The 27,524-nt window shown below is 49.1% G+C and overlaps 2 protein-coding genes across 2 annotated transcripts in view; both read right to left on the bottom strand.

The window, feature by feature from the left end:
• The window catches only part of LOC143955474 (uncharacterized), an 88,195-nt gene that overhangs the window by 35,613 nt on the left and 25,058 nt on the right, over positions 1–27,524 (bottom strand). The window contains exon 2 of the mRNA XM_077465515.1: positions 15,396–16,447. Coding sequence (XP_077321641.1) covers positions 15,396–16,447 — 1,052 coding nt within the window. The remainder of the gene's footprint in view (positions 1–15,395; positions 16,448–27,524) is intronic.
• On the bottom strand, positions 561–2,735 carry LOC143955903 (uncharacterized). Its single transcript, XM_077466026.1, has 4 exons — positions 1,940–2,735; positions 1,333–1,467; positions 964–1,146; positions 561–874 (listed from the first exon to the last, which is right to left on the bottom strand). Exons 1-4 carry the CDS (start codon positions 2,015–2,017, stop codon positions 596–598), a joined length of 675 nt encoding a protein of 224 aa, XP_077322152.1. The 5' UTR covers positions 2,018–2,735; the 3' UTR covers positions 561–595.

Here is a 27,524-nt window from a genome sequence, read left to right as displayed (position 1 = left end):
CTGGAGGGAGCTTGCAGTATTATTTTCACCTGGAAAGATCAGTGTTTCAGTCTCTGTTACTCCTTACTTTTCATCCCAACAAGACATTTAATAGAGTTTCATGGTAACATTTAGCTATAAGTCGGCTGGAAGAAGAGGGACCAACCTAAGAAAGGCTCAATCTGTGTTATCATATCTGTGCTACTGTAACTAGGAGTGACCCACAACCTAATACTGCCAGCTGAACCGCAAATAGGGTATCAGTACAGGGAGGAGGCCATTCTATACCTAATATTAGCTGATATCACTCAGATCCTGCCCTACTCTGGACCAATCAGTGAGCAGTAACAGAGCAGAGATAAGAGAAGAATATATGATGGGTCACCTGTGCTGATCTCTGTAGGAGTGTCCTCCTCTATGAATGTCCTCGTCATTCCAGCCTCCTCCGTATATTGCTGATCATCCCTCACATACGTCTCTTCTACTTCACCCTCAACTTTCATGTTCATCAGATCTTCACCCTAAACCAACAGAATGGCAGAAAATAACATCTGTATCATAGAAGTATTTATGATGTGAGATCACATAGAAAATATCATCTTGTAGAGTCCACACATCATCTCCACATGTCAGAGTGTTCAATCACTTTATGTTCCCGACCCTCAACTCCACCTACCTGATGATGGTGGGGGATGGTGTGACCTTCCTGTGTGGAATCCCGGGAATACAGAGGACGGGGACATCTCTCTGGTGGGTTTCTATTACTGGATGACTCCTCCATGGTGTTCTGGTACAGATCTTTGTGGCCTCCTGGAAAATCCACCACAACATTCTCCTCATCCTCCTCTTTTATCTCTTCTTTAACATTAACTTTAGAATCTCTCAAGTTTCCATCCTGTATATATAATAAAAGTGACATCAGTTGTAACAATGCAGATAATGTACAGATCCTAATGATACTATCAGTGATTGTTCCTCATCTACCTGATGATGGTGGGGGATGGTGAGACCTTCCTGTGTGGAATACAGAGGACAGGGACATTCTTTGGTATTAGGTGGCTCCATCATATCCTTGTGTCCTTCAGAAGGCTCCTTGATCACCTCATACTTTTCATCCTCCTCTATACACTCTTCTTTAACAACAAAATTATCCACAAGGATTCCATTCTGGATATATAATTAAAACATTAATTGTAACAAACATGCTTGTGTGTAAACCATAACTACCAATTATTGTTATCATCATCCTGACACCTTATAGGAACCTGACACACACAATGATACAGTCACCATCCAGACACATCCCTTGTCTGTTACTGGATAATGTCCCAGAATTCCCAGAATCCTCCTCACCTCTCCTGTCAGCAGCTCCATCATCTTCTTGGTGACTTCTAGAATCTTCTCCATGTTGTGTCTCTCAGGTTTTAGGGAGTCACATGGAGGCACTGTGATGGTCATATGATCACCGGACTTCACAAGAGGAAATCTCTGTATTGGGGAACCAATAGGAACATCATGTTAGAATCCCAGAATCCTCCTCACCTCTCCGGTCAGGTCTGTGTTTTATTAATAGAGATAAGAGTGATGTCATGTGACCTCCCAGAATCCTCCTCACCTCTCCGGTCAGGTCTGTGTTTTATTGATAGAGATAAGAGTGATGTCAGGTGACCTCCCAGAATCTCTATGTTTTATTAATAGAGATAAGAGTGATGTCATGTGACCTCCCAGAATCCTCCTCACCTCTCCGGTCAGGTCTGTGTTTTATTAATAGAGATAAGAGTGATGTCATGTGACCTCCCAGAATCCTCCTCACCTCTCCGGTCAGGTCTGTGTTTTTATTAATAGAGATAAGAGTGATGTCATGTGACCTCCCAGAATCCTCCTCACCTCTCCAGTCAGGTCTGTGTTTTATTAATAGAGATAAGAGTGATGTCATGTGACCTCCCAGAATCCTCCTCACCTCTCCGGTCAGCAGGTAGATGATCTCCAGGGTGAGGTTTAGTATCCTCTCAGTCATGTGACTGCGGTCCTCCTCCATCCTCGTTGGTCATGTGATCTCTGTTGTCCAATAAACAGATAATTATGTGGATTGTAGTGTTTAGCGGACAGCTTGGGTTCAGCTCAGGATCTGACAATTAGCACAAGGAGTCCATTAGCTTTACAAAAGCCCTCATTTCTCATTCAAGCCCAACAAGGTGGAAAGGCCCGTTGTATATAATAAAGATCACGATATTCAGAATAAATGTAATATGTCAATTGATTCTTCACGGGGATAATATGAGGGTTTCTATCATGGAAGAACGGTTCCCCCGTGGGATTACACACAGAGGGACTTTCAGGGTTTTTTTTCTGTTTTTTCGGTCCGGGAGCCTCTCATCCTTTGATCAGAAATGTAATTTTCTATGTAAATTCTGTGTTGTCTACTTTTGCTTCGTTTTTTTTGATATGCCGGCAAAGAGCTGAAAAAGGTTACCGTTATGTCTAAATAACCCCCCCCCCATACCCCAATAATAAAAGTTGTATAAGCCGTTAGTATAGACTGATGAGGTGAGAAGGTGATTTGTGGGAAAAGTGACACATCTCCAAAATGAAGAGAATGTTCCGGCCCCGTAGGTGAGGAAATGTTCTGACCCTGAAGGGGTTAATCTATGTTTCCACACTATATATGTGTATCATCATCTGCTGGAGATAAAAGACGTCATAGTGACTATGGAGGAAGAGGACGGAACATGACGGGGGGATTACAGGGTGTAAATAGAAAATAAGATCTTATTACCTCCTCTACTGCCACTTCCAGCGATGTCTCCTCTCTACTTCCGCTCGACTCACCTCTCACCCGAAACTTCCTGTCTGTACCTGACATCACTTCCTGTCTTCCATAGAGACTTCCTGTCTGAGTAGAAGTGAGATCACCACCTTGTGGAGCTCAGAGTAACTGCAACCCCTAGAAACAAGGTGCTTTGCCAGGGGTCTCCCCTAAAAGGTACCCCCTATTAGGGTTGCCACCTTTTCTTCAAGCCAAACCCGAACACTTTTGCGTCACAGGGCAATTATTATTTTTTTTTTGCAGTAAACACTATAGGATTATAAAAGACCTGGGACACATTTGGGTGCCCCAAGGGCAGTAGTAATGTAGTGCACAGAGCGTGCCAGTGGGTGTGGCCAGATTGCTCTTCCTGACATCATGACCCCACCCTTCAATGATGCTAAACTGGCCTGCAAACAGTTGCCCGAAGCGGCAACAGATTTGTGTATGACTATCTAGGTTACTTGGGGAGCCACAGCCTGGTTTGAATAATGTGTCTGGGTTTCGGGTGGACTGAAACCCAGACACACGATTCAAAACCCGAACTATCCGGGTGAATCCTGGACGGTTGGTAACCCTACCCCCCCCCATGCTGAAGGCATGTGACCTTGTATGGTTTAGGCTTCATTTACATTTGTGCGACTTGTCATGTGACTTTTGACATCACCCCATCTTATCCAATATAACTTAGGATTGCATCGTCTTCAGAGTAGTTCATGCACTCCTATGATCCGACTTTCATTCGACTTGAGGGTTATAGACTTCAAGGTTAACCCTCAGACTCCTTTCACACTCGTGAGATGACAAAGTCGTGCGACTTGCATTGCGACTTTACAGTGTGACTTTTATCTGGCTCTGCATTCTCTGGGCTAAAGTCACATCGAAAGTCGGACCAGAGTAGAACAGGAACCTTTTCTGAAGCCGCATCGACTTCAGTAGTATCAGTAGGAATGGCTCTCATAGACATACATTGAATGTCCTGCGACTAGGGTTCACACAAGTCGCGTCCCAAGTCACAAAGGAGCCTCAAAAGTCGCATGAAATCTGCACCTGAATGTGTTACATGTGACAGTTGTGCAACAGCTGTCCATTATCAGTGGTCAATTCCAAAGTCGCACCCATCCGAAGTTGTGTCAAAGTTGCACTCCAAAGTAGCACAACTTTGTAGTCCTACAAGTGTGAATGGAGCCTTAAGAAGAGGGGAGGTCGCAAAGATTCACAGGCTGCATGCTCAGATCACATTTTTTTTCCTTGATGTCATAGTTGCCAACATTGTAAAAAAAAAAAAAATCGGGAAAACTTTTTTAGCTGTAGGCGGGGGTCACCTTATAATTAGGGGGCAGGGCATGCGTTAGTAGGGGTGGCATGGGAAAAAGAGGAAAAATGGGAGTGGTTTGTGTGAAATAGTGGGTGTGGCTTAAATGGGGCATGGCTCAAAGATAGTGTGGTTAGAGTCTGAGATACACGAGGGGTGGAGGGAGAAACAAAGGGAAAGAAATGGATGGAGGGACAGCAGGCCCAGATCCTACTCCACAGTAGAATTATGTGTATTTCAGAAAGTTTAACAATCAGCAAATCTACTTCCGGCCGGATGTGATCGAGGCAGCAGCGTGTCTCCACAGCTCCGCACCTCCGGATCATAATCCGCCCGATTTTGAGCCGCTATCCGCCGCCGAATACCGGCATCCGCTGGGGGAAGGTGAGCTGCAGCTGGGGATGCCATCTTCCGCCGCCCGAAAGGGAGCTAGAGCCCGCAGGGACCAGCGCCATTCGCACTCCGCGGGAAGCACGGAGCTAAGCCCCGCCCCCGCCATATTGTCTTCTTCCACCACCTCACAGCGTGCAGAGCACACAGAGGGGGAGATGGCGCAACCGAGGGAGAAGGAAGGAGCTGAGCCCTTATCAGTTGCAGCATCTGCGGTGGACACTGATGCCATTACCAGACCTATATTAGAAGCCATCAGTGCAAGCAAAGCAGAACTTGTGGGTCGCATAGACCACCTCTCCTCTGAATGTAATTTAATCAGACATGACCTGGACAAGATACGGGGTCGCCTAACCACTGTGGAATCGAGGGTGTCGGAGGTGGAGGACACGTCTCATGGTTATGGGGCTCAGCTGGCGGAGCTCAGGGAGCAGGTCAAAGCGTTGCAACATAAGGCTATAGACGCTGAGGATCGTCAAAGGTGCAATAATCTCCGAGTGGTGGGACTGCCGGAGGGCACTGAAGGTGACCAGCCTGCTCACTTTGCAGAACAATTCTTTAAACAACTGCTGTCTATTACTGAAGTGTCGCCTACATACGTGGTGGAACGGGCGCACAGAGTCCCGACGGGCCACCGTCCACCGGGAGCTTTCCCTCGACCGTTCCTGGTCCGGTTTTTAAACTTCCGTGACCGGGATCTGATCCTGACCCGAGCCCGGAAGGTCCCGGAGCTGCGCCATGGTAATGATAAGATAATGCTCTTTCCGGATTTCTCTGCAGCCACGCAGCAGAAGAGGAGATCGTTTACCGAGGTGCGCCGCCGACTGCGTGATAAAGAGATAAAGTACAGTATGCTCTATCCCAGCAGGCTACGGGTGCAACATAAGGGGGCTGTTAAGTTCTTCGAACATCCTGAGGAGGCCAGTGACTGGATGGACAAGGAACTGTGAGTGCGTGTTTCTTCGGTTGGTGAGAAGGCTTTTCCTCGGTGATACTATGTCCTGACGCTGTTCCTCTGGAGAACTGGGAGGCGTTTTTTATTGAGGTGCTCACATTCAACATGACCCGTCTGTGCCTACTTTTCCCCCTTTTCTGTTCCTCCTTTTTATTATTGGCGTTCAGTCTCAGACCACTGGGCCTACTTCATTTGTGATTTTTGAACCTGTGGGGGGGAAATGCTGTTGAAGTTTGCTCCTGGGGATATTATCCACACAGTTGCATTTTTGCATTTTTGCATTTTTACACTTTTACATTTTTCATTTTGTTTTTCTTTTTTTGCTATTTTGCAGTCTGGACTGGCCTAGTTTGTCTTCCTTATTTTGCCTTGGGGAAATTCTGGAGGATGTGGGTCCACTTGTTTTGGCTGTGAGAAGGGGGTGGGGGTGGCCCGTGTATCATGCCCCTGCCAAGGGGCTTACTTGGAAGGGTGGTACCTGTTCGTGTGCTGGACCGGAGGCCCATTTTACCCTACTACATGGCTCTTATGTGAGTTGGAGCGTTAAAGTGGAGTTGAAGAGGACTGACTTTAGTACTGCAGGACTACCGATTACTGCGGCATGGCGGTGCCATGACCACAACTGTTTTCTTTGTGGTGTTTATGGGGTTAGGGACAAAGCTAAATACCGGACTGGTTGGGGTTGTTACTGGTATACAGGCAGGGGTGGGTTTTCGGGAAGTCACAGCTCGATTGGGGAAATTTCCTAGCAGGTATCGCTGCAAACTTTATGTATTTTATGTCTGGAATGCACTTATCCTACCTTTAGACAGATGCCTTGATATATGTATGGTCAACATGCTTAATGGCGGATGATGTAAAAATTGTTTCATGGAACGTCCGAGGGCTGGGACATAGGGTTAAGAGGGCTGCTGTGTTTAAATTTCTTAAGCTGTCCAAGCCACACATCATCCTCCTGCAGGAGACCCATCTTGATGGTAGCAGGGTCTTGGCTCTGCGCAAACCTTGGATACAGAGGGCCTTGCACTCAACGTACTCCACCTTTGCTAGAGGTGTTTCGATCTTGATTTCTAGAACTGTTTCTTATAAAATCCATCAAGTTATCTCTGACCCAGGAGGCAGATTTGTGGCTGTGGTTCTGGATATCTTTCACAAGCGAATGGTATTGATTAATGTGTATGTCCCGCCACCTTTTCAGGTCAGGGTGTTGTATGATCTCCTGACCAAGCTCGCACCGTATGCTCACCTTCCTGTGTTGTGGTTGGGGGACTTCAATGCCGTTCTTGATGCGGCCTTGGATACCTCCAACCCGCGCAGGGGGGTTTCGGCTGATCTACTTGGTTGGTGCTCCGTGGCGGAACTGGTGGAGCTGTGGAGGTGGAAGCATCCGCTGGAGAAGGGGTACTCGCATGTGTCGACGACTCATCAGTCGGCGGCGAGAATTGATTTAGCGTTTGGGAACAAGTTGTTGCTGCAATATGTAACTGGGGTGACTTACCAAGCGGGGGGACTGACTGACCATAATCCACTTGAAGTTACCCTGACATTTTCATCGGGGGGGAGGAGAGGGGGTTGGAGGCTCTCCCCAGGCTGGATTCAAAATGACTTGGTCCAGGATCAGGTATCAGGAGAGATGCAAACATATTGGTCTATAAACGCTGAGTCGGCTGATCCCAGTGTGGTATGGGATGCGTTTAAGGTGGTGACACGGGGACACTTTATTTCGGCTATTAAGATGGCCAGGGTGACTGATGGGAAAGAGGTAGATGACTTATTGCAACATGTAAATCAGGAAGCCAGGGCGCATGCGGACTCTCCGTCAGGTGCAACATACGAGGCCCTGTTGGAGGCGAGGCGCACGCTCTCGCTGCATTTCACGAATCAATCACGTGCAGACTCAGTTAAACAGGCCCAGACGGTCTTTGCGGAGGGCGACAAAAATGGGAAACTATTGGCAATGCTGGTGGCTGATCGTGGCTCCCTCACCTGTGTCCCGGTTCTTCGGGAGAAGGGTGGGGGACTGATTAGTGAACCGGGGGCTATCATGCAGGAGTTTGTTCAATTTTATTCCGCATTATACTCCCCCATTCCTTCTTATGACCAGTCAGCATTGCTTTCGTTCTTGGATGATTTACCTATTCCTAGACTTTCCGATGAGGACCGAGACCTTTTGGAGGCCAAAATAACGCTTGCAGAGGTACAGTCAGCGATTTTTGCATTCCCCCCGGGCAAGGCTCCTGGCCCTGATGGGTTCCCAGCAGACTTTTACAAGGCTAATGTGGACCTGGTGGCCCCCCGACTTCATGCGCTTTTGTGTCATTGTCTTGAGCAAGGCTCCCTCCCGGACTCTATGATGGAGGCGTACATGGTCCTCTTGTTGAAGCCGGGAAAGGACCCTTTGGAATGTGCGTCTTACAGACCGATTGCCCTACTTAATATGGACTTAAAAATTCTCACCAAAATACTGGCCAGACGTTTAGCCACGGTGCTTCCCTCGATAGTTAATATTGACCAAACTGGCTTTATGCCGGGTAAGTCCACGGACACTAATTTGCGACGACTTTTTACCCATTTACAGATTAAACAGACTGCACGCGCGTCCAGAGTTGTGGTCTCCATAGACTTTGAAAAGGCCTTCGACTCTGTGGACTGGATGTACATGAACTCGGTGTTGGAGCTCATGGGGTTCGGTCCGCAGTTTCGAAGATGGATAGCAATGTTATATGCCCAACCGAGAGCGGCGATTAAACTGGGTTCGGCCACGTCTGATTTTTTTGCAGTGGGTAGGGGGACGAGACAGGGTTGTCCTCTCTCGCCCTTTCTGTTTTCCCTGGCTCTGGAGCCGCTTGCTGTCGCTTTGCGGTCCTCGAGCAGAATTAGTCCTATTAGAGTGGGGACTATTGACGAGACTCTTGCATTGTACGCAGACGACATGTTACTTTTCCTAAATGACCCGGGGGAATCTTTGACAGCGGCCTTGGGAATTATGGACCGTTTCGCTCAGTTTTCCGGACTAAAGGTAAACTGGGGGAAGTCCTCAATTTTGCCCATTGATGCGGGGGCAAGGGCTGGGGCGGACCCCGGGCTGGCATTGCAGTGGGTTGAGTCCCTCAAATACTTGGGTGTGCAGGTTACAGCGAGGGTAGAGGACTATATGGCCCTGAATTTACTGCCCCTGGTACAGCTACTTAAGAAGAAGACGCAGGCGTGGATCAAACTCCTGCTGTCTTTGATGGGACGGATTAGTCTGTTGAAGATGAAGTTTCTCCCAGTGGTGTTGTATTTTCTTCGGCATGCACCGGTTTGGGTCCCGAAGTCCTATTTCCGCAAACTGGACAGTATAATCTCATCGTTTCTTTGGGCTCCTGGAACTCCCAGAGTGGGAATTAAAGTTCTGCAGGAACCCAGAGAGAGGGGAGGCCTGGCTCTACCCGACTGGCACAAGTATTATCTTGCCGGGCAGATGGTATTTGCACGCCGTTGGTTGACGGTTGACGATGGGGATGCGGCCACAGTGTTGGAGGCGGCTCACCTGGGGGCATATGACAGTTTACGCTTCGCCCTGTTTAGGGGTTCCAAATCGGAGCTACCTTTAACGCTGTCCATGAAAGCTACTATCAGAGCATGGGGGGTAGCGGTTAAATTAACGTGTCCCAGTTATAGGGGGGTGTCCCCTTCCACTCCCTTGTGGATGAACCCGACCTTACCACATTTTTATAACCTCCCGGATCCCATGTTATGGGTGGTGGCAGGTATTAAGACTGTGGGGGATATTACCAGAGATGGGGAGCTACAGACCTTTCCCCAATTGCAGACTAGGCACGACCTGCCAAATAGTTACCTGTTCCGGTTTCTACAGATTAGACATGCCTTCCAAACGCAGTTTCGGGAGATGAGGGTGGGGTCTGTACCATCAGCTTTGGAGAGGTTGTTGATGGGGGTGGACTTGGTCAAACCTCTTTCGGTGACCTATAGGGAAATGTTTCAGATTACGCCTCAGGCGGTAGCAAAATGTAGGGAGCGGTGGGCAACTGAGGTTCCGGATGCCCAAGTGGAGGACTGGGATGATCTGTGGGTCCAGCCATTTCAACATCTGGTGTCCGCTAGGGACAGACTGATCCAGTTCAAATTTCTGCACAGAAGCTATTATACTCCGGCCCGATTGGGTAAGATTTTTCCTAACATCTCCTCAGAATGCTGGCGGTGCTCTCACTCCCCGGCGGATGCTCACCATATTTTTTGGGACTGTACACTTGTACAGGGTTTTTGGGAAGATATAACTCTGTGCATCTTTGAACTGATTCAAGTACCTATTCCTAAGACTATTAGAGTATGCCTGTTTGGCCTGGTTGATGAGGTGGTGCCCTCACGGGCCATGCGCACAATGCTGAGTATCCTCTTGTTCTATGGTAGAAAGTCCATTCTTTTACACTGGAAGAAAACAAGGGCCCCGACGGTTTCCTTTTGGAAAAATCTAGTAAACACGATGTTGCCTTATTACAAGCGTACCTATGAGGCCAGAGGGTGTATGAAGAAATTTGATAAGGTCTGGCACTCCTGGCTTAATGCTAACACCACTGTGGGTTGATAATGTATAGCATGGGGGCGGTCGGGTTGGGAGAAACGAGAAATCTGAACTGAAGGGAGGTATTTGCAGATGTGTACTGTTGATACTTTAGGCATGTGAGTGGGGATGTTCTGTCGGGTATTCTGTTACTGTATTACCTTATCATAAGTTTCAGGCATTACATCTATAAGAGATGATATAAGGGTGCCGGTCGAGCTGTGACTTTTGGTTGGGGGGGGGGGAGGGGGGTGAGGGGTCTGATTGGGCTAGTTAGTTGTGGCTGTTAGTTAGTTTTGGCCGTTGGCCTCTGGATGTGCCACAGGCACGTCCACTGTTTTGTATGTTTTGCATAAAATTAATAAAAAGAATTTATAAAAAAAAAAACAATCAGCAAATAAAGATACTCCAAACACCTTGTGTTAGCGCTTAAATCGTCCCGGCACCATGGTTGTTATGGTGTCAGGGTGATTAAAGTGCATTATTATTACATTGTGATATAAAATTAAATAGTTCAACTCACCATAATGCAGAACCAGTGGGAGCCAGAGTGTGTCACTTGTCACGTCGCCTGCCACCAGATGCCATCAGGTGTCCCCAGTAGAGTCCCTCCTTACATCTCAGGTGTGGAGTGTAGGGGTCCTTCTATGACAGGGGGCAGGTCAGTGTGGAGTGTAGGGGTCCCTCTATGGCAGGGTGTAGGTCAGCATGGAGTGTAGGGGTCCTTCTATGACAGGGGGTAGGTCAGTGTGGAGTGTAGGTGTCCCTCTATGACAGGGGGTAGGTCAGTGTGGAGTGTAGGGGTCCGTCAGTATGGAGTGTAGGGGTCCCTCTATGACTGGGTAGGTCAGTGAGAAGTGTAGGGGTCCCTCTATGATGGGGTAGGTCAGTGTGGAGTGTAGGGGTCCCTCTATGATGGGGTAGGTTAGTGTGAAGTGTAGGGGTCCCTCTATGATGGAGTAGGTCCGTGTGGAGTGTAGGGGTCCCTCTATGATGGGGTAGGTCAGTGTGGAGTGTAGGGGTCCAATAGAGGGACCCCTACACTTCAAACTGACCTACCCCCGTTATAGAGGGACCCCTACACTCCACACTGACCTACCCCCTGTCATAGAGCCTCTATGACAGGGGGTAGGTCAAGACACATCCGAACTGGTGCACTCACTCACAGGCTTGCTGTTAGAAATTATCGGGGCCCCATAAAGCCTGAGGAAGGAAAGAATGAGGTGAGAGAAAGGCAGTAGTGAGCGGGGGGGGGGGGGTTGTGAGAAAGGGGGGAGGAGGGGAGAGAGGTGAAAGAGGGGGGATCTGACAGAGAGGAGGGGGGTCTGACAGAGAAGAGGGAGGGTCTGACAGAGAGAAGGGGGGTCTGACAGAGAGGAGGGGGGTCTGACAGAGAGGAGGGGGATCTGACAGAGAGGAGGGGGGCAGCTGACAGAGAGGAGGGGGGTCTGACAGAGAGGAGGGGGGGTGGATGACAGAGAGGAGGGGGGGTCTGACAGAGAGGAGGGGGCGGCTGACAGAGAGGAGGGGGGGTCTGACAGAGAGGAGGGGGGGCGGCTGACAGAGAGGAGGGGGGTCTGACAGAGAGGAGAGGGGGCGGCTGACAGAGAGGAGGGGGGGCGGCTGACAGAGAGGAGGGGGGTCTGACAGAGAGGAGGGAGTCGGCTGACAGAGAGGAGGGGGGGCGGCTGACAGAAAGGAGGGGGGCAGCTGACAGAGAGGAGGGGGGCAGCTGACAGAGAGGAGGGGGGGGGCTGACAGAGAGGAGGGGGGGCGGCTGACAGAGGAGGGGGCGGCTGACAGAGAGGAGGGGGGGCGGCTGACAGAGGAGGGGGGTCCGACAGAGAGGAGGGGGGCGGCTGACAGAGGAGGGGGGGTCTGACAGAGAGGAGGGGGGTGGCTGACAGAGAGGAGGGGGGCGGCTGACAGAGAGGAGGGGGGTGGCTGACAGAGAGGAGGGGGGGCAGCTGACAGAGGAGGGGGGTCTGACAGAGAGGAGGGGGGGCGGCTGACAGAGAGGGGGGGTCTGACAGAAAGGAGGGGGGCGGCTGACAGAGAGGAGGGGGTGCGGCTGACAGAAAGGAGGGGGGGCAGCTGACAGAGAGGAGGGGGGTCTGACAGAGAGGAGGGGGGGCGGCTGACAGAGGAGGGGGGTCTGACAGAGAGGAGGGGGCGGCTGACAGAGAGGAGGGGGGTCTGACAGAGATGCACAGCGTGCGTATAGGATACTCCGGCAGCATGCAGGGATGGCGTGATTACCCACACAGTCCAGCCCTGCATCCACATGTGACCAGCTCCTCCAGGCGAATCATGTCCTCCGTCCGTCCCGCACATGACCGGCTCGGCCAATCACAGGACACCCACCTCTGCCCATTGCTGAGCTTGGCTCAGACACAGAGCGCATGGATGTTCTGGTCTTCTGGAAAATGGTGGCCACATTATGTCAACCGGCCGCGGACCTCGGAGAAAAAAAAATTGTGAAAAATTTATTTCCTGGGACATTTCCCGGGAAACACTAAAATCTGGAAAAGGGTCTAAATCCCGGGAATGTCCTGGGAAATTCGGGACTATTGGAAACTATGTGATGTTTGTGTGACATTCCCCCATAAATCCATACCAAGCCCGGATTTCGAGGGCACCTCACATTGGTTTTTTTTTGGGTGTAGGGGAGGTAAGGAAAATAAGGAACTGGTATACTGTAGACCAGGGGGTCTCCAAACCTTCTAAACAAAGGGCCAGTATACTGTACTTCAGACTTTAGGGGGGCTGTTGGGTTTAGAAAAGGTCCAGATGTCAGTGGGAAAAAACAATGCCCCATCTTTGTTGTCCGTGAGTGGAATAGTGCCCTATCATTGGTGTCAGTGGGAGGATTAGTGCCCCATCACTGGTGTCACTGGGCCCCATTGCCAGAGTCATTGGGAAAAATTGTGCCCCATTGTTGGTATCAGTGGGAGAAATTGTGCCCCATCATTAGGGTCAGTGGGAGGCATGGTGCCCCATCATTGGTGACAGTGGGAGGAATTGTGTCTCATCATTGTCATTGAACCCCATTGTTGGTGTCAATTGGAGAAATTGTGTCCCATCCTTGACTTCATTGGAAGGAAATCTGCCCCAATTGTTGGTGTCAGTGGCAGGAATAGTGCTCCATCATTGTGCCATTAGGAGGAATTGTACCCCTTCACTGGTGTCATTGGGAGAAATTGTATCCCAATGTTGGTGTCAGCAGGAGGAATAGTCCTCCAATGTTGGTGTCAGTGGGAGGAATCGTGCCCCTTCATTAGGGTCAGTGGGAGGTATGGTGCCCCATCATTGGTGACAGTGGGAGGAATTGTGTCTCATCATTGGTGTCATTGAACCCCATTGTTGGTGTCAATCGGAGAAATTGTGTCCCATCCTTGACTTCATTGGAAGGAACTCTGCCACATTGTTGGTGTCAGTGGGAGAAATTGTGCCCCATCATTAGGGTCAGTTGGAGGTATGGTGCCCCATCATTGCTGATAGTGGGAGGAATTGTGTCTCATCATTGCTGTCATTGAACCCCATTGTTGGTGTCAATTGGAGAAATTGTGTCCCATCCTTGAGTTCATTGGAAGGAACTCTGCCCCATTGTTGGTGTCAGTGGCAGGAATAGTGCTCCATTAGGAGGAATTGTACCCCTTCACTGGTGTCATTGGGAGAAATTGCATCCCAATGCTGGTGTCAGCGGGAGGAATAGTCCTCCAATGTTGGTGTCAGTGGGAGTAATAGTCCTCCAATGTTGGTGTCAGTGGGAGGAATTGTGCCCCTTCATTGGGCCACATTTTTGATGTCACTGGGAGGAATAGTCCTCCAATGTTGGTGTCGGTGGAAGGAATAGTGCCCTATTGTTGGTGTCAGTGAGAGCAATTGTGCCCCATCCTTGGCGTCAGTGGGAGGAATAGTGCCCAATCACTGGGCCCCATTGCCAGAGTCATTGGGAGAAATTGTGCCACATTGTTGGTGTCAGCGGGAGGAATAATGCTCCACCATTGGTGTCAGTGGGAGGAATCATGTCCTATCATTGGTGTCATTGGGCCCCATTGTTGGCGTCAATGGGAGAAATTGTGTCCCATCCGTGACTCTATTGGAAGGAACTCTGCCCCATTGTTGGTGTCAGTGGCAGGAATAGTGCTCCATCATTGTGCCATTAGGAGGAATCGTACCCCTCTACTGGTGTCATTGGGAGAAATTGCATCCCAATGATTCGGTGTCAGTGGGAGGAATTGTGCCTCTTCATTGGGCCACATTTTTGGTGTCACTGGGAGAAATTGTGCCCCAATGTTGGTGTCAGTGGAAGGAATAGTGCCCTATTGTTGGTGTCAGTGAGAGGAATTGTGCCCCATCCTTGGCGTCAGCGGGAGGAATCGTGCCCCATTGCCAGAATCATTGGGAGAAATAGTGCCACATTGTTGGTGTCAGTGGAAGGAATAATGCTCCTCCATTGGTGTCAGTGGGAGGAATCATGTCCTATCATTGGTGTCATTGGGGGCATTGTTAGTGTCATTGGGCCCCATTGTTGGTGTCATTGGGCCCCATTGTTGGTGTCAATGGGAAAAATTGTGTCCCATTGTTTATTACACCGGGGCTCCAGATAATGTATATAAACAATTTGACCCCAGTGTTCAATACACCGACCAGCCCCCAGGAGATACGAGGACAGGAGGAACATCACACTCTAGAAGGGGTTGTGGAGGTGTGTAGATGTTTTTTTGAGTGATGATTTTACAACAATGAACTTTAATTCATAAAATAAACTAAATATTTCAAACAATACACATCATCAGCTATCAAATATTATGTACAATTCATACACTTTATTAGGCCCACCTTGCTAGTGCCGGGACGGGGGGACCCCCTTATGCCTTCATTCTTCGTGGCATAGAAAGCAAGGTCCATAAAGACACGGATGAGCGAGTTTGGGGTGGAGGAACCTGACTGGCCTGCACAGAGTCCTGACCTCAACCCGATAGAACACCTTTGGGATGGATCAGAGCGGAGACTGCGAGCCAGGACTTCCCATCCAACATCAGTGCCTGACGTGAGGTCAGGCACTGATGTTGGATGGGAAGGCCTTGCTCGCAGTCTCCACTGTAATTCATCCCAAAGGTGTTCTATCAAGTTGAAGTCAGGACTCTGTGCAGGCTTCTGGAAGGATGGTCAAACATTCCCATAGACACACTCCTAAACCTTGTGGACGGCCTTCCCAGAAGAGTTGAAGCTGTTATAGCTGCAAAGGGCGGAGCCAACTCAATATTGAACCCTCCGGACTAAGACTGGGACGCCAGTGCGTGTGAGGGTGGGGCGTCCCAATACTTTTAGTAATATAGTGTATGATCCCTATAGAAGACATTTCCCGCACTCAGGACACCTCAAGCATTGTGTGGGTTCTCCGATGTTTGGTAAGCCAAGACTGCCTTGAAAAACATTTCCCGCACTCAGAGCAGGAATACAAATTCTCCCCCATATGAGATCTCTGATGTATGACAAATTCTGGTTTCCGTTTATAACATTTCCCGCACTCTGGGCAAGAAAAAAGCTTTTCCCGAGCGTGGGTTCTCTGATGTTTAGCAAGATTGAACTTCCGCGAAAACGATTTCCCGCACTCGGGACAGGGATACGGATTCTCGCCCGTGTGCGACCTCCGATGGGTGTTAAGTTGGGACTTGTGTGAAAAGCGGTTTCCGCACTCAGGGCAGGAATATGGCTTCTCCCCCGTGTGAGATCTCTGGTGTACAACAAGGTCTGATTTCCGTGCATAATATTTCCCGCACTCGGGGCAGAAATACGGCTTCTCCCCTTTGTGGGAACTCTGATGTCTGGAAAGGTGGGTCCTCTGTGAAAAACATTTTCCGCAATCTGGGCAGGAATACGGCTTCTCCCCCGTGTGCAGCCTCTGATGGGTGTTAAGTTGGGACTTATTCGTAAAACATTTCCCGCACTCAGTGCAGGAATACGGCTTCTCTCCTGTGTGAGACCTCTGATGTATAACAAGGTACGCTTTTCGCGGAAAACATTTCCCGCACTCACGGCAAAAAAACGGCTTCTCCCCTGTGTGAGATCTGTAATGTGTGACGAGTGCAGACTTTTGAAGGAAACATTTCCCGCACTCAGAACAGAAATGTAGCTTCTCCCCCGTGTGATATTTCTGGTGTTCAGTGAGATGTAATTCAGAGCTAAAACTTCCCCCACATTTAGAACAGGAAAATGTCTCCTCCCGCTTATTCCCGGCCCCATCCCCCACAGTACGAGGTTGCTCAGAGTCGGAGGGACTCCATGGTCTATCCACACTGTGAAGTCCACCATCCATAGTGGAGATCATTGTCTTTTCTCCTCCACAATCTCCTGTGATGTCCTCATCTTCCATTCTACAACCTGGAGATAAAGTGAGACGATCCTTTGAGGGTTTCTCCATGGCGTGTCCTGGAAAAATATAAAAACATCATCAATAGATATGAGAGGGTTAGTTCACTTCCATCAAGATCCCATCTGGATCAGGTAGATATGAGTGAGGAGATGTTCTCTGTGGAGGTCCCAACCAGCCGGGACTTTTCCCCCCTCTTCAGTCCTTTGGTCCTCCTCCCAGATCACTTCTACATTTACACAGCCTTGTCAGAAGAGCAGGAACCAATGGGGGCTGGGAGGTCCATGCTCTTTACACAACCACAAGCCTAGGCACTGGGTCATGTGATCTCTGATAGACAAGAGGGTCAAAGTTCAGACTTGTAGACCCTTTACCATAGAACAAGTGACCATAGGCCTAGGCTTCTGGTGATACGAAGCACTGGAGGGAGCTTGCAGCAGGATTTACTCCAGGAAAGATAAGTGTTTCAGTCTTCATATTACTCCTTACTTTTCATCCCAACAAGACTGGTAATAGAGTTTTATGGTAACATTTAGCTAGAAGAAGAGGAACCAACCTAAGAAAGGCTCAATCTGTGTTATCATATCTGTGCTACTGTAACTAGGAGTGACCCACAACCTAATACTGCCAGCTGAACCACAAATAGGGTATCAGTACAGGGAGGGGACCGTCATCAACCTATTATTGGCTGATATCACTCAGCTCCCGCCCTACTCTGGACCAATCAGTGAGCAGTAACAGAGCAGAGATAAGAGAAGAATATATGATGGGTCACCTGTGCTGATCTCTGTAGGAGTGTCCTCCTCTATGAATGTCCTCGTCATTCCAGCCTCCTCCGTATATTGCTGATCATCCCTCACATACGTCTCTTCTACTTCACCCTCAACTTTCATGTTCATCAGATCTTCACCCTAAACCAACAGAATGGCAGAAAATAACATCTGTAACATAGAAGTATTTATGATGTGAGATCACATAGAAAATATCATCTTGTAGAGTCCACACATCATCTCCACATGTCAGAGTGTTCAATCACTTTATGTTCCCGACCCTCAACTCCACCTACCTGATGATGGTGGGGGATGGTGTGACCTTCCTGTGTGGAATCCCGGGAATACAGAGGACGGGGACATCTCTCTGGTGGGTTCCTGATATTTGGTGGCTCCATCATATCCTTGTGTCCTTCTGAAAACTCCTCCATCACTCCATACTCCTCATCCTCCTCTTTGAACTCTTCTTTAACATCAATATTATCATCCCCGGGGTTTCCACTCTAAATATATAATAAAACATTCATTGTATAAATCGTAACTGCAATAATTGTTCAGTATCTTTCTGACACACACAATGATACAGTCACCATCCAGACACATCCCTTGTCTGTTACTGGATAATGTCCCAGAATTCCCAGAATCCTCCTCACCTCTCCTGTCAGCAGCTCCATCATCTTCTTGGTGACTTCTAGAATCTTCTCCATGTTGTGTCTCTCAGGTTTTAGGGAGTCACATGGAGGCACTGTGATGGTCATATGATCACCTGACTTCACAAGAGGAAATCTCTGTATTGGGGAACCAATAGGAATATCATGTTAGAATCCCAGAATCCTCCTCACCTCTCCGGTCAGGTCTGTGTTTTATTAATAGAGATAAGAGTGATGTCATGTGACCTCCCAGAATCCTCCTCACCTCTCCGGTCAGGTCTGTGTTTTATTAATAGACATAAAAGTGATGTCATGTGACCTCCCAGAATCCTCCTCACCTCTCCGGTCAGGTCTGTGTTTTATTAATAGAGATAAGAGGGATGTCATGTGACCTCGCAGAATCCTCCTCACCTCTCCGGTCAGCAGGTAGATGATCTCCAGGGTGAGGTTTAGTATCTTCTCAGTCATGTGACTCCGGTCCTCCTCCATCCTCATTGGTCATGTGATCTATACAGGTTTCCTGTAGACCAATAATTGATAAGAGATAATTATCTGGACTTTACTGGTTGTACAATATTAAGATGGAGATGTATGAAGGTGTTAGATATTTTAGAACTTAGAATATTTCCAAGTGCTTGTAATGATTTCAGTGAAATGAGCACCAGGAGGAAATAGAAGCGTAACCTTATTAGGTCACATAAAGTCATCAAAAATTACAAGCAAATTAGAATAAATAAGTCAAGTAATCCGTTAGTATAGACTGATGAGGTGAGAAGCTGATTGGTGGAAAAGGTGACACATCTCCAAAATGAAGAGAATGTTCCGGCCCGGTAAGTGGGGGAATGTTCTGCCCCTGAAGGGGTTAATCTAGGTTTCCACACTATATATGTGTGTATCATCATCTGCTGGAGATAAAAGACGTCACAGTGACTATGAAGGAAGAGGACGGAACATGACGGGGGGGGATTACTGGGTGTAAATAGAAAATAAGATCTTATTACCTCCTCTACTGCCACTTCCAGCAATGTCTCCTCTCTACTTCCTCCCAATTCACCTCTCACCCGGAATTTCCTGCCGGTCCCTAACATCACTTCCTGTCTGTACATGACATCACTTCCCTTCTTTCATAGAGATTTCCTGTTTGGGTTGAAGTGAGACCGCCATCTTGTGGCGCTCAGAGGAACTTGTAGTTAGAGTTGCCGCCTCATCCTTTTATATCCATAATTTTTTTTTATTTTATCAAAAGAGAACATAACAATTAAGATTGTTGCAAATGGTACATATCGTTGTAATAAAAAAATATCGTAAAGGCATATAAAACAGGCTTTGTTCAAATCTTGATGGCCCAATCCAGCCTACCCCAAATGGGTTCACGCTGTAGGTCTGGGAGGTCACAAGCACAATTTGAATGAATGCTTGCTTACAAAAATCATTCCATTACCACATTTAGTAAAAAATGGAAGACTTGGATATGCCACCTCATCCCTTTAAACCCGAACACATATGAATTACACGGGTTCTGAGACTAATTTAATGCAGATAAGGCACCAAGTGAGTCTAATTACCACCTTAATCAGCCACAGAACCCGTGTAATTCATACGTGTTTGGGTTTAAAGGAATGAGGTTGCAACCATGCTTGTAGTGTGATCACGGCCTTGTACTGTGTATGTACTGTTTCCCCCATAAATCCATACTAGACACGAAGGGTTTGGTATAGAATGCAGACCTCACGCTAGGGTTGCCACCTCATCCCTTTAAACCTGAACACATATTAATTACACGGGTTCTGTGGCTGATTAAGGAGATAATTAAACTCACTTGGTACTGTAATAAATTAGCCTCAGAACCTGTGTAATTCATATGTGTTCGGGTTTAAAGGGATGAGGTGGCAACCCTACCTCACGTGCAGGGTCCTCACAATTCATACCAGACCTGTAGGTAACCCCCGGGGCCTTATTTTTTTGGGTATATCCCCTAATAACATTTATAGTGGACCCTCATCAAGGGCATGAATGGGTTCCAGGGAAACATTGGTCCTCCTTACGGGTGATGTTTCTCGGAACTGCAGTTCCTCTGAGCTCCACAATGTGGTGATCTCACTTCTACCATAGAGACAGGAAGTGATGTCAGGAACACACAGGAAGTTCCGGGTCAGAGGTGAGTCAGGAGGAAGTAGAGAGGAGACATTGCTGGAAGTATGAGCAGAGGAGGTAATAAGATATTGTTTTCTACCCGCCCCCCCCCCCCCCAGTCATGTCCGTTCTCTTCCTCCATAGTCACTGTGACATCTTTTATCTCCGGCAGATGAGGATATACACATAATGTGGAATCGTTTTTTCCTTTTGTCTTCCTAATTGAAGCCCATAACATAAAGACATACTTATATCTCCACCTAACTAATCCCCCCTTCTCCTGGACTAAATTAACCACTTGCTTACTGGGCACTTAAACCCCCCTCAGTCCCAGACCAATTTTCAGCTTTCAGCGCTGATGCACTTTGAATGACAATTGCGCGGTCATACAACACTGTACCCAAATGAAATTTTTATCATTTTTTCCCCACAAATAGAGCTTTCTTTTGGTGGTATTTAATTACAGCTCCGAGTTTTATTTTTTGCTAAACAAACAAAAAAAGATGCAAAAAAAAAAAATCATGTTTAATAGTTTGTTATAAAATTTTGCAAACAGGTAATTTTTCTCCTTCATTGAAGTGCGCTGAAGAGGCGGCACTGATAGGCTGCACTGGTGGGCACTGATGGGCTGCACTGGTGGGCACTGATGGGCTGCATTGGTGGGCACTGATAGGCTGCACTGTCGGGCACTGATAGGCATAGTTAAGGCGGCACTAATAGGCACAGATAAGGTGGCACCGATAGGCACAGATAAGGCAGTACTGATGGGCACAGATAAGGCGGCACTGATGGGCAAAGATGGGCACGGATGGGTGGCACTAAGGGGCACTGATAGATGGGACTGATGGGCACTGATAGGTGGCTCTGATAGGTGGCACTGATGGGCGGCACTGATGGGCACTGGTAGATGACACTGATGGGCACGGATATGTGGCACTGGGGTGCAGCACCGTTGTTGAGGCAGATTGTGGGCACTGCTGGGTGGCACTGTGGGCACTGCTGGGTGGCACTGTGGGCACTGCTGGGTGGCACTGACGGGGGCACTTATGTTTTATTAAGGTGGCACTGGCAGGGGGCAGGTGGGCACTGGCAGGGCTGGCCGTGATCGGGACTGATGTCCCGATCACGGCCGCCGGTGATCGGCTCTTTTTTTTTTCTCCTCGCGCTGTCAGCGCGAGGAGGAATAATAGGCGATTACCGGCTCCGTTGCATCACATGATCAGCTGTCATTGGCTGACAGCTGATCACGTGATAAGGGGTCGGGATCGACCCCTTGCTCGGATCAGTGATCAGGCGAGTCTCGGGACGACATCAATAGACGTAGTCCTGGCAAAGGAGGTCCGCGCTGTAGCCGTCATTCGGCTATAGCGCGGATCTCAAGTGGTTAAAGTACAAATACTGTAGCTGCTGACTTTTATTGTTTGGACACTTACTTGTCCATGAATCCAGCAGTGTCTTCACCCAAGCCGATTTATCAATCTTGGGTGTTGCCGCCGCCATCTCAGCTAAGAGAAACCGGCAGTGAAGCCGTGCGGCTTAACTGCCGGTTCCCTACTGTGCATGTGCGAAGCGAGCTGTGCTTTGTGAATGTCGTCATGGTGGGGGAAGGAGGAGGAGGACCAAACTTCCGGCTGAGGTCCTGCTTCCCCTCACAAAAGGTGTCAAATGTGGCAGCAGAGGGGGAGCGGGTACTTGGTTTTGACAGGTACTTGCTCCCACCAAACCAAACTTCCGGCTGAGGTCACCACGGTGAAGTCAGCCAGAGGTAGGAGCTAGTACCTGTCAAAACCAGGTACCCACTCCCCCTCCACTGCCATATTTGGCACCTTTCGGGAGGGGAAGCGGGTACCTGGTTTTGACAGGTACTCAATCCCACCTCCAGCTGACTTTGCCGTGGCGACCTCAGTTTAGTTTGGTGGGAGCGAGTACCTGTCAAAACCAGGTACCCGCCCCCCCCTCCCGAAAGGTGCCAAATGTGGCAGCAGAGGGGGAGGGGTCAAACAATCAGAGCTTCCCCTTTTTGGGTGGAGTTTCGCTTTAAGGAGTTTCCAGTCTACGGTCCTTATCTACCATACGTGCACACATACCTCGAGTCATTTAACCTACCAGCATGTCTGTTGGCGGCCATTATGCATTTTTCAACATGAACTTTCCCTGATGATCCTGGTCTCAGATATTCATGTTAAAATGTGATTGGTAAAGTCTCCGCAGTAAACGAAGCCGCAATGACGTCACTCCCGCGCAACGCGCACGGGAGCCGACACGCGTGGCAGCTCTGTCGCGCTCGAGAATGCCGCGCTCAGTGCGCCTGCGCGCCGCTGTCTACGGCGCATGCGCCGTAGACAGCGGTGCCTGTTTTCGGGCAAATATCTCCTAAACCATATAGGTTTAGGAGATATTTCTTGGACCTACAGGTAAGCCTTAATCTAGGCTTACCTGTAGGTCAAAGTGGTTTGTAAGGGTTTACAACCATTTTAAGTTTACAGTTTACTTTTTAGTTTAGGAGATGTGGGACACACACACGTGCAATGATTTGGTTCACACAGGTGCCTCATACATTGTTTTACAATGTCCGATAAGACTCCCCCCAGCTCACAGACCCCCACAACCACCAGGCCAGGGTTGTGATGAAGTGGCCTTTGTCCTAATCAACATGGGGACAAGGTGCTTTGCTTTGCCAGGGGAATCTATCTTGGGCAGCCAGGCTGTATGCTTAGATAATTGTCTGGTGTGGAATCTGGGGGTAAGGGGGGAGGGGATGGCTCACACTTTTTTTTTTCTTTTAACTACCCCCATCTCTTTTGCTTCCATGACCTTACCATTGAGATCAATGGCACAACCATTGGTCCCTCCACAGATGCCAGGGTGCTGGGTGTAATCCTAGACTCTGACCTCTCCTTCAGCTCCCACTTCCAATCTTGCTACCCTAACCTCCATAACATCTCCAGAATTTGCCCCTTCCTAACGACATCACAAAACAACGTATTCACTCCTTGGCTATTTCCCACCTTGACTACTGCAACTCCCTCCTCACTGGCCTTCCTTTACACAGGCTATCCCCCCTTCTATTATTAATAGACTCATACACCTTACCAACCGATCCATGACTGCTGCCCCTCTCTGCCAATCCGTTCACTGGCTTCTACGCCACTGTGTAAAATTCAAAATACTAACCCCAACGTACAATACCATTCACAAAATCGCCCCCATTTACATCACCAACCTCATCTGCAGATATCACCCAAATTGTCCTCTCCACTTCTCCCAAGACCTCCTGCTCTTAAGCTCCCTTGATGCCTCCTCCCATGCTCACCTCCAGGACTTCTTCCTAGCTTCTCACATTGTCATGGCACTAACGGCAGGAGAATGACTCTAGGACCCAGCATTTGTCAGGGCACCAACAGCAGGAGAAAGTCTCTAGGATCCAGCATCTGTCAGGGTACCAACAGCAGGATAAGAGCTTTAGGACCCAGGATCTTCACCAGCACTTCACATGGGCATTTATAAAGGAAGCCTGTCAGTGGTTGAAGTTGCTGATTGATCTTAAACTTGTTACCCGTGTTCCTGTGATTCCTTGCTCCTGTGATCCCTAGTTTCTGACCCGGTTTGTTCCTGACCTGTCTCCTGCCTGTCTCCAGTCCCTGACTTCGGCTTGTCTAACGGATACCCTCTGCTTCCACCTGACTTTGTCTGCTGTGCTTCCCACCTGGTTCCTAATTCCGGCTTGTGTTGACTATCCTACTGTCTTTTTGATGCTACAGACCTGTCACATCTCACAGGTGCCACCTGCCTGCAGACTCTGTTCATCACATCGGCATTGTTCCTGAGTCCATCTGCTAGCAATTCCGCAGGCGACCTGTGCTACTTTGTGCCCGACTCTTTCTGTCTCACCTCCAGGGGAGTCGGTAACTTAGCTTCAAGGGAAGACCTCTCTCCATTGGCCTTCAGCACCCAGTACCTGATACCCATCCTCTGGAACTCCATGCACAAGTATGTACCGTCAGCTCCTACCTTTTAGGCAATCCTTGAAAACTCACTTATTCAGGGAAGCCTACCCCACCTCCAAATAAGAACTGTACTTGAGTCCCCTCCATCAGATCATTGCCTGTAGCCGTTACCTTTTGTACCCCCTCCCATTAGATTGTAAGCTCCATGAGCAGAGCCTTTCTATTCCTTCTGTATTGACCTGTATTGTAATTGTACTGTCCCCCCTCTACATTGCAAAGCGCTGTATAAACTGTCGGCGCTATACGAATCCTATATAATAATAATAATTCCCCTCGTCTGTACCTGACACTTATCTTAGATGCTAATGGGGGACCCCAACATAAAAGAAATCCTCATAAATCATAACAGGCCAGGGCCCTTCAGAGTTCCCTATGAGACCCTTGCCTGGAGGCCTAAAGCGACCCACTATTGCAGCTAAACTTCAGCTTTAAACCATATCTTTTCCATAAGGATTATGGCATAATCTAAACCCTTGGAACCCTGCCAGTTGGGGACAAAGCTGGAGAATGGTGGTGGTGGTGGTGAGGGGATGTGGGAGGTGACCAGCAGATGAAAGTGCAGCAGTGGCAAAGGTCTGGATGGATGATAAAGGTCCAGCATGAGCGGAAGCTCGGAGACATGAAGGTGGAGGGAGCATGGAAGGGGAAGAACTGCAAAGGACTGACTCTCAAAACTTCTAATCCTCTGATACCTCTTGACTATATTACCAACATGTAAATGGTCATTCATCTATAAACTATTATTATAATATACGGTGTGTGTATATATATATATATATTTATGGCCCAGAGCCCTCTGACCGATACGGATAAGGATGACAAACAAGGTTAACACAAACTCGCTTACTTGAACCGGACCTGAAAGTGTGCCCTGGCCTAACGTAGGGTATACCAAAATAAGGGGGCATACCCTTGATAGAGAAATGAGTAATAAATGAAATGAAAATGAAATGAAGTGAAATGAGTACTCGCTCGAGGAGTAAAATGCTTGAGAAATGCCCTTGACAGGGGATGGGTGGGTGGGTATCGCGCACCGGAACCGACGAGGGAGCCAGGCGAACGGGCTGGTTATATACACCACCGGGCTCCACCCATAATTCCAGGCCACCATACTGGCCTTTCCATTTATGGCCCAGAGCCCTCTGACCGATACGGATAAGGATGACAAACAAGGTTAACACAAACTCGCTTACTTGAACCGGACCTGAAAGTGTGCCCTGGCCTAACGTAGGGTATACCAAAATAAGGGGGCAAAAACACACAGGTAGGGAAATGCCTTTATTGATTCAAGTTTGTTACTGGGTGAGCTTGACAAAGGCCTGGGCCATCTCTACTTGCGGATTGGGTATGTAACGGGCGAAACAGGTGGACTTCCACCTACCCAACTTTTTGATAACGTGGACCGGGACCCCTTGGCGGGAGGCAGTTGAAGCCGCTCCGATCCGAAATGAATGTCCGGAGTAGTGAGCCGGATTGAGGTGAAGGATGCCCAGGAGTATCCTGACATGCTCCATGAACTGGGCTGCGTTCAGTGGCTTACCGTGGAATGGCAGAAGCGGGCCAGTTCCTGGTTGATCGGCCAGAAGGGTCAACAAGCGGGTGAGCATGGCGACCGGGCACCAGCGGTTGTTAGTTTTATAAAAATGTATGTCCGTCCCTGGGCCGAGCTGCTGCGTCTTGGATACTGCTATATGTAGGATGAAATGGTCTCCGTGCCTGACCAGGTGGTGCTTGCATAGCGTGCGAGCTGAGGGGCTGCTGGAGGTAAACTCGCCTGGCCGCAAGAAGCCGTAGAAGGCCAGGTGTATGGCTGCTTGTATAATGGTACTAGTGTGGAGTCCGAAAGGTGCAGTGGCCAGAATATCGGACATGTTTCTGAAAACGTCTCCTGTGATAGGCAGGCGTTTGAGGGAAGCCGCAGGCTGGCGTTTCTGGATGCCACGCATGACGGCCCGAATGGCGTGAAAAGTGAACAAGGAGGGTTCAGCAGGGTCCTGGAGGGACGTAAAATGTTGTACCCCGGCCAGATATAGTCGGATCGTGTTGAAGGATAACGCCAAGTCCGAGTGGCAATGGGCAATGAAGGCCAGAACTTGCTTGACCCGGGAGGTCTCTGTGGAGCGAGACGTTAAGAAATGGTTAAAGGCCCTCCAGGCTGTTTGGTAGGCCTTGCGGGTATTGTCTGCGAGGGAGTGATTGATGAGTTGCGTCGCGGCTACTAGGTGAGGGGTTAATCCAGGGTCAGTTGAGACCAGTCCGGGATAACTGCTGACGTTGGTCCGGCTCCGGGCACCTGATCGAAAAAGGAAACTAAGTTAAAGCGGGAGAGGGCGTCCGCTGCCCGATTACATTTACCGGGGATAAAGGCACAATGAACATTAAATTGAAACAATAACGAGAGCTGGACCAGCCGCCGCAGGAAGGACATAATCTCCAGAGACTTGGACCTGCCTTTGTTAATGATTTCCGCAGTGGCGAGATTGTCCGTTGAAAAGGTCACTGTTTGACCGGACCAACTGCGGCCCCACGTATGGGCAGCGGCTACGATGGGGTACAACTCGAATAGGGAGGACGTCTCGGTGAAGCCCGGAATAGCCAGTATCTGAGGAGGCCAAGGGGCTGCGAGCCAGAGGTGGCCAAAAATTGCCGCAAAACCTGTAGAGGCCGCTGCGTCGGTCACGACCTGCGGTGACGAGGAGGACACGGAGGGAATGAATAGGGACACACCATTCCAGGACGTCAGGAATTCCTCCCACATGGCAAGATCAGCTATAGCTGCGGGGTCCAGGCTGAGGATATGCTCCGGGTCTTGTGAATGAGACAGTAGGACTAACAGGCGTGATATAAAAGCGCGACCTTGAGGGATGATGCGCATGGCAAAATTAAGCATACCGAGAAGGGACTGTAACTGCCTCTTGGTACAAGTTCTGGTGTGGGTGAAGTCCCTCATGACCGACCTGATGCGGCTTAGTTTATCCGGGGGGAGGCTGGCCTGCATAGTGCTGGTATTTAAGCTGACCCCGAGGAAGGTGATTGCCTGCGCAGGGCCCTCCACCTTGTGCTCAGCAATCGGGACGTCAAGGTTATTGAAGACCACCCTTAGTTTATCCAAATCCCCTGGAAGGGAGCCAGGTGACTCGACCAGCAGGAAGTCATCCAAATAGTGTATGACTCCCTGGCACTGGGCTACGTGCAGCAAGATCCATTCGAGAGCCTGTGCAAACGAGTCGAAGAGCCAGGGGCTACTCTTGGACCCGAAGGTTAGCTTAGTGGCAAAATAGTAGAGCTCCCTCCATTTGATGCCATGCCAGCACCAGAGAGATGGGTGGATAGGAAGGAGCTTGAAGGCGTCCGAGATGTCGGCCTTGGAGAGCCATGTTCCTGTGCCTGACTTGAGAATGGCCTGGATGGCCATGTCTACGGACGCGTACTTAAGGGAGAACTCCTCAGAGGGGATAAGAGAGTTGAGACTGGGGACAGAGGAAGAATAAGGCGCTGACAAATCGTAGACCAACCTAAGTTTATTGGAGAACTTGCCCTTGACAAGCCCAATAGGGCTGACTCGCCAGGTGTTAA

The sequence above is a fragment of the Lithobates pipiens genome, unplaced genomic scaffold, assembly GCF_037356315.1.
Source record: "Lithobates pipiens isolate NorthernLeopardFrog02 unplaced genomic scaffold, aLitPip1_a1.2 Scaffold_35, whole genome shotgun sequence".
Classification (NCBI taxonomy): Eukaryota; Metazoa; Chordata; class Amphibia; order Anura; family Ranidae; genus Lithobates; species Lithobates pipiens.
The sequence above is the reverse complement of the archived record's forward strand: the minus strand, read 5'-3'. Positions and strand labels throughout refer to the sequence as shown.

Coding starts and splice junctions, on each gene's coding strand:
- LOC143955903 (XM_077466026.1), bottom strand. CDS start 2,017: ATGGAGGAGGACCGCAGTCACATGACTGAGAGGATACTAAACCTCACC. Junction 1,468..1,939: donor TCTACCTGCTGACCGGAGAG/GTGAGGAGGATT, acceptor TCCCCAATACAG/AGATTTCCTCTTGTGAAGTC. Junction 875..963: donor CCATCCCCCACCATCATCAG/GTAGATGAGGAA, acceptor TTATATATACAG/GATGGAAACTTGAGAGATTC.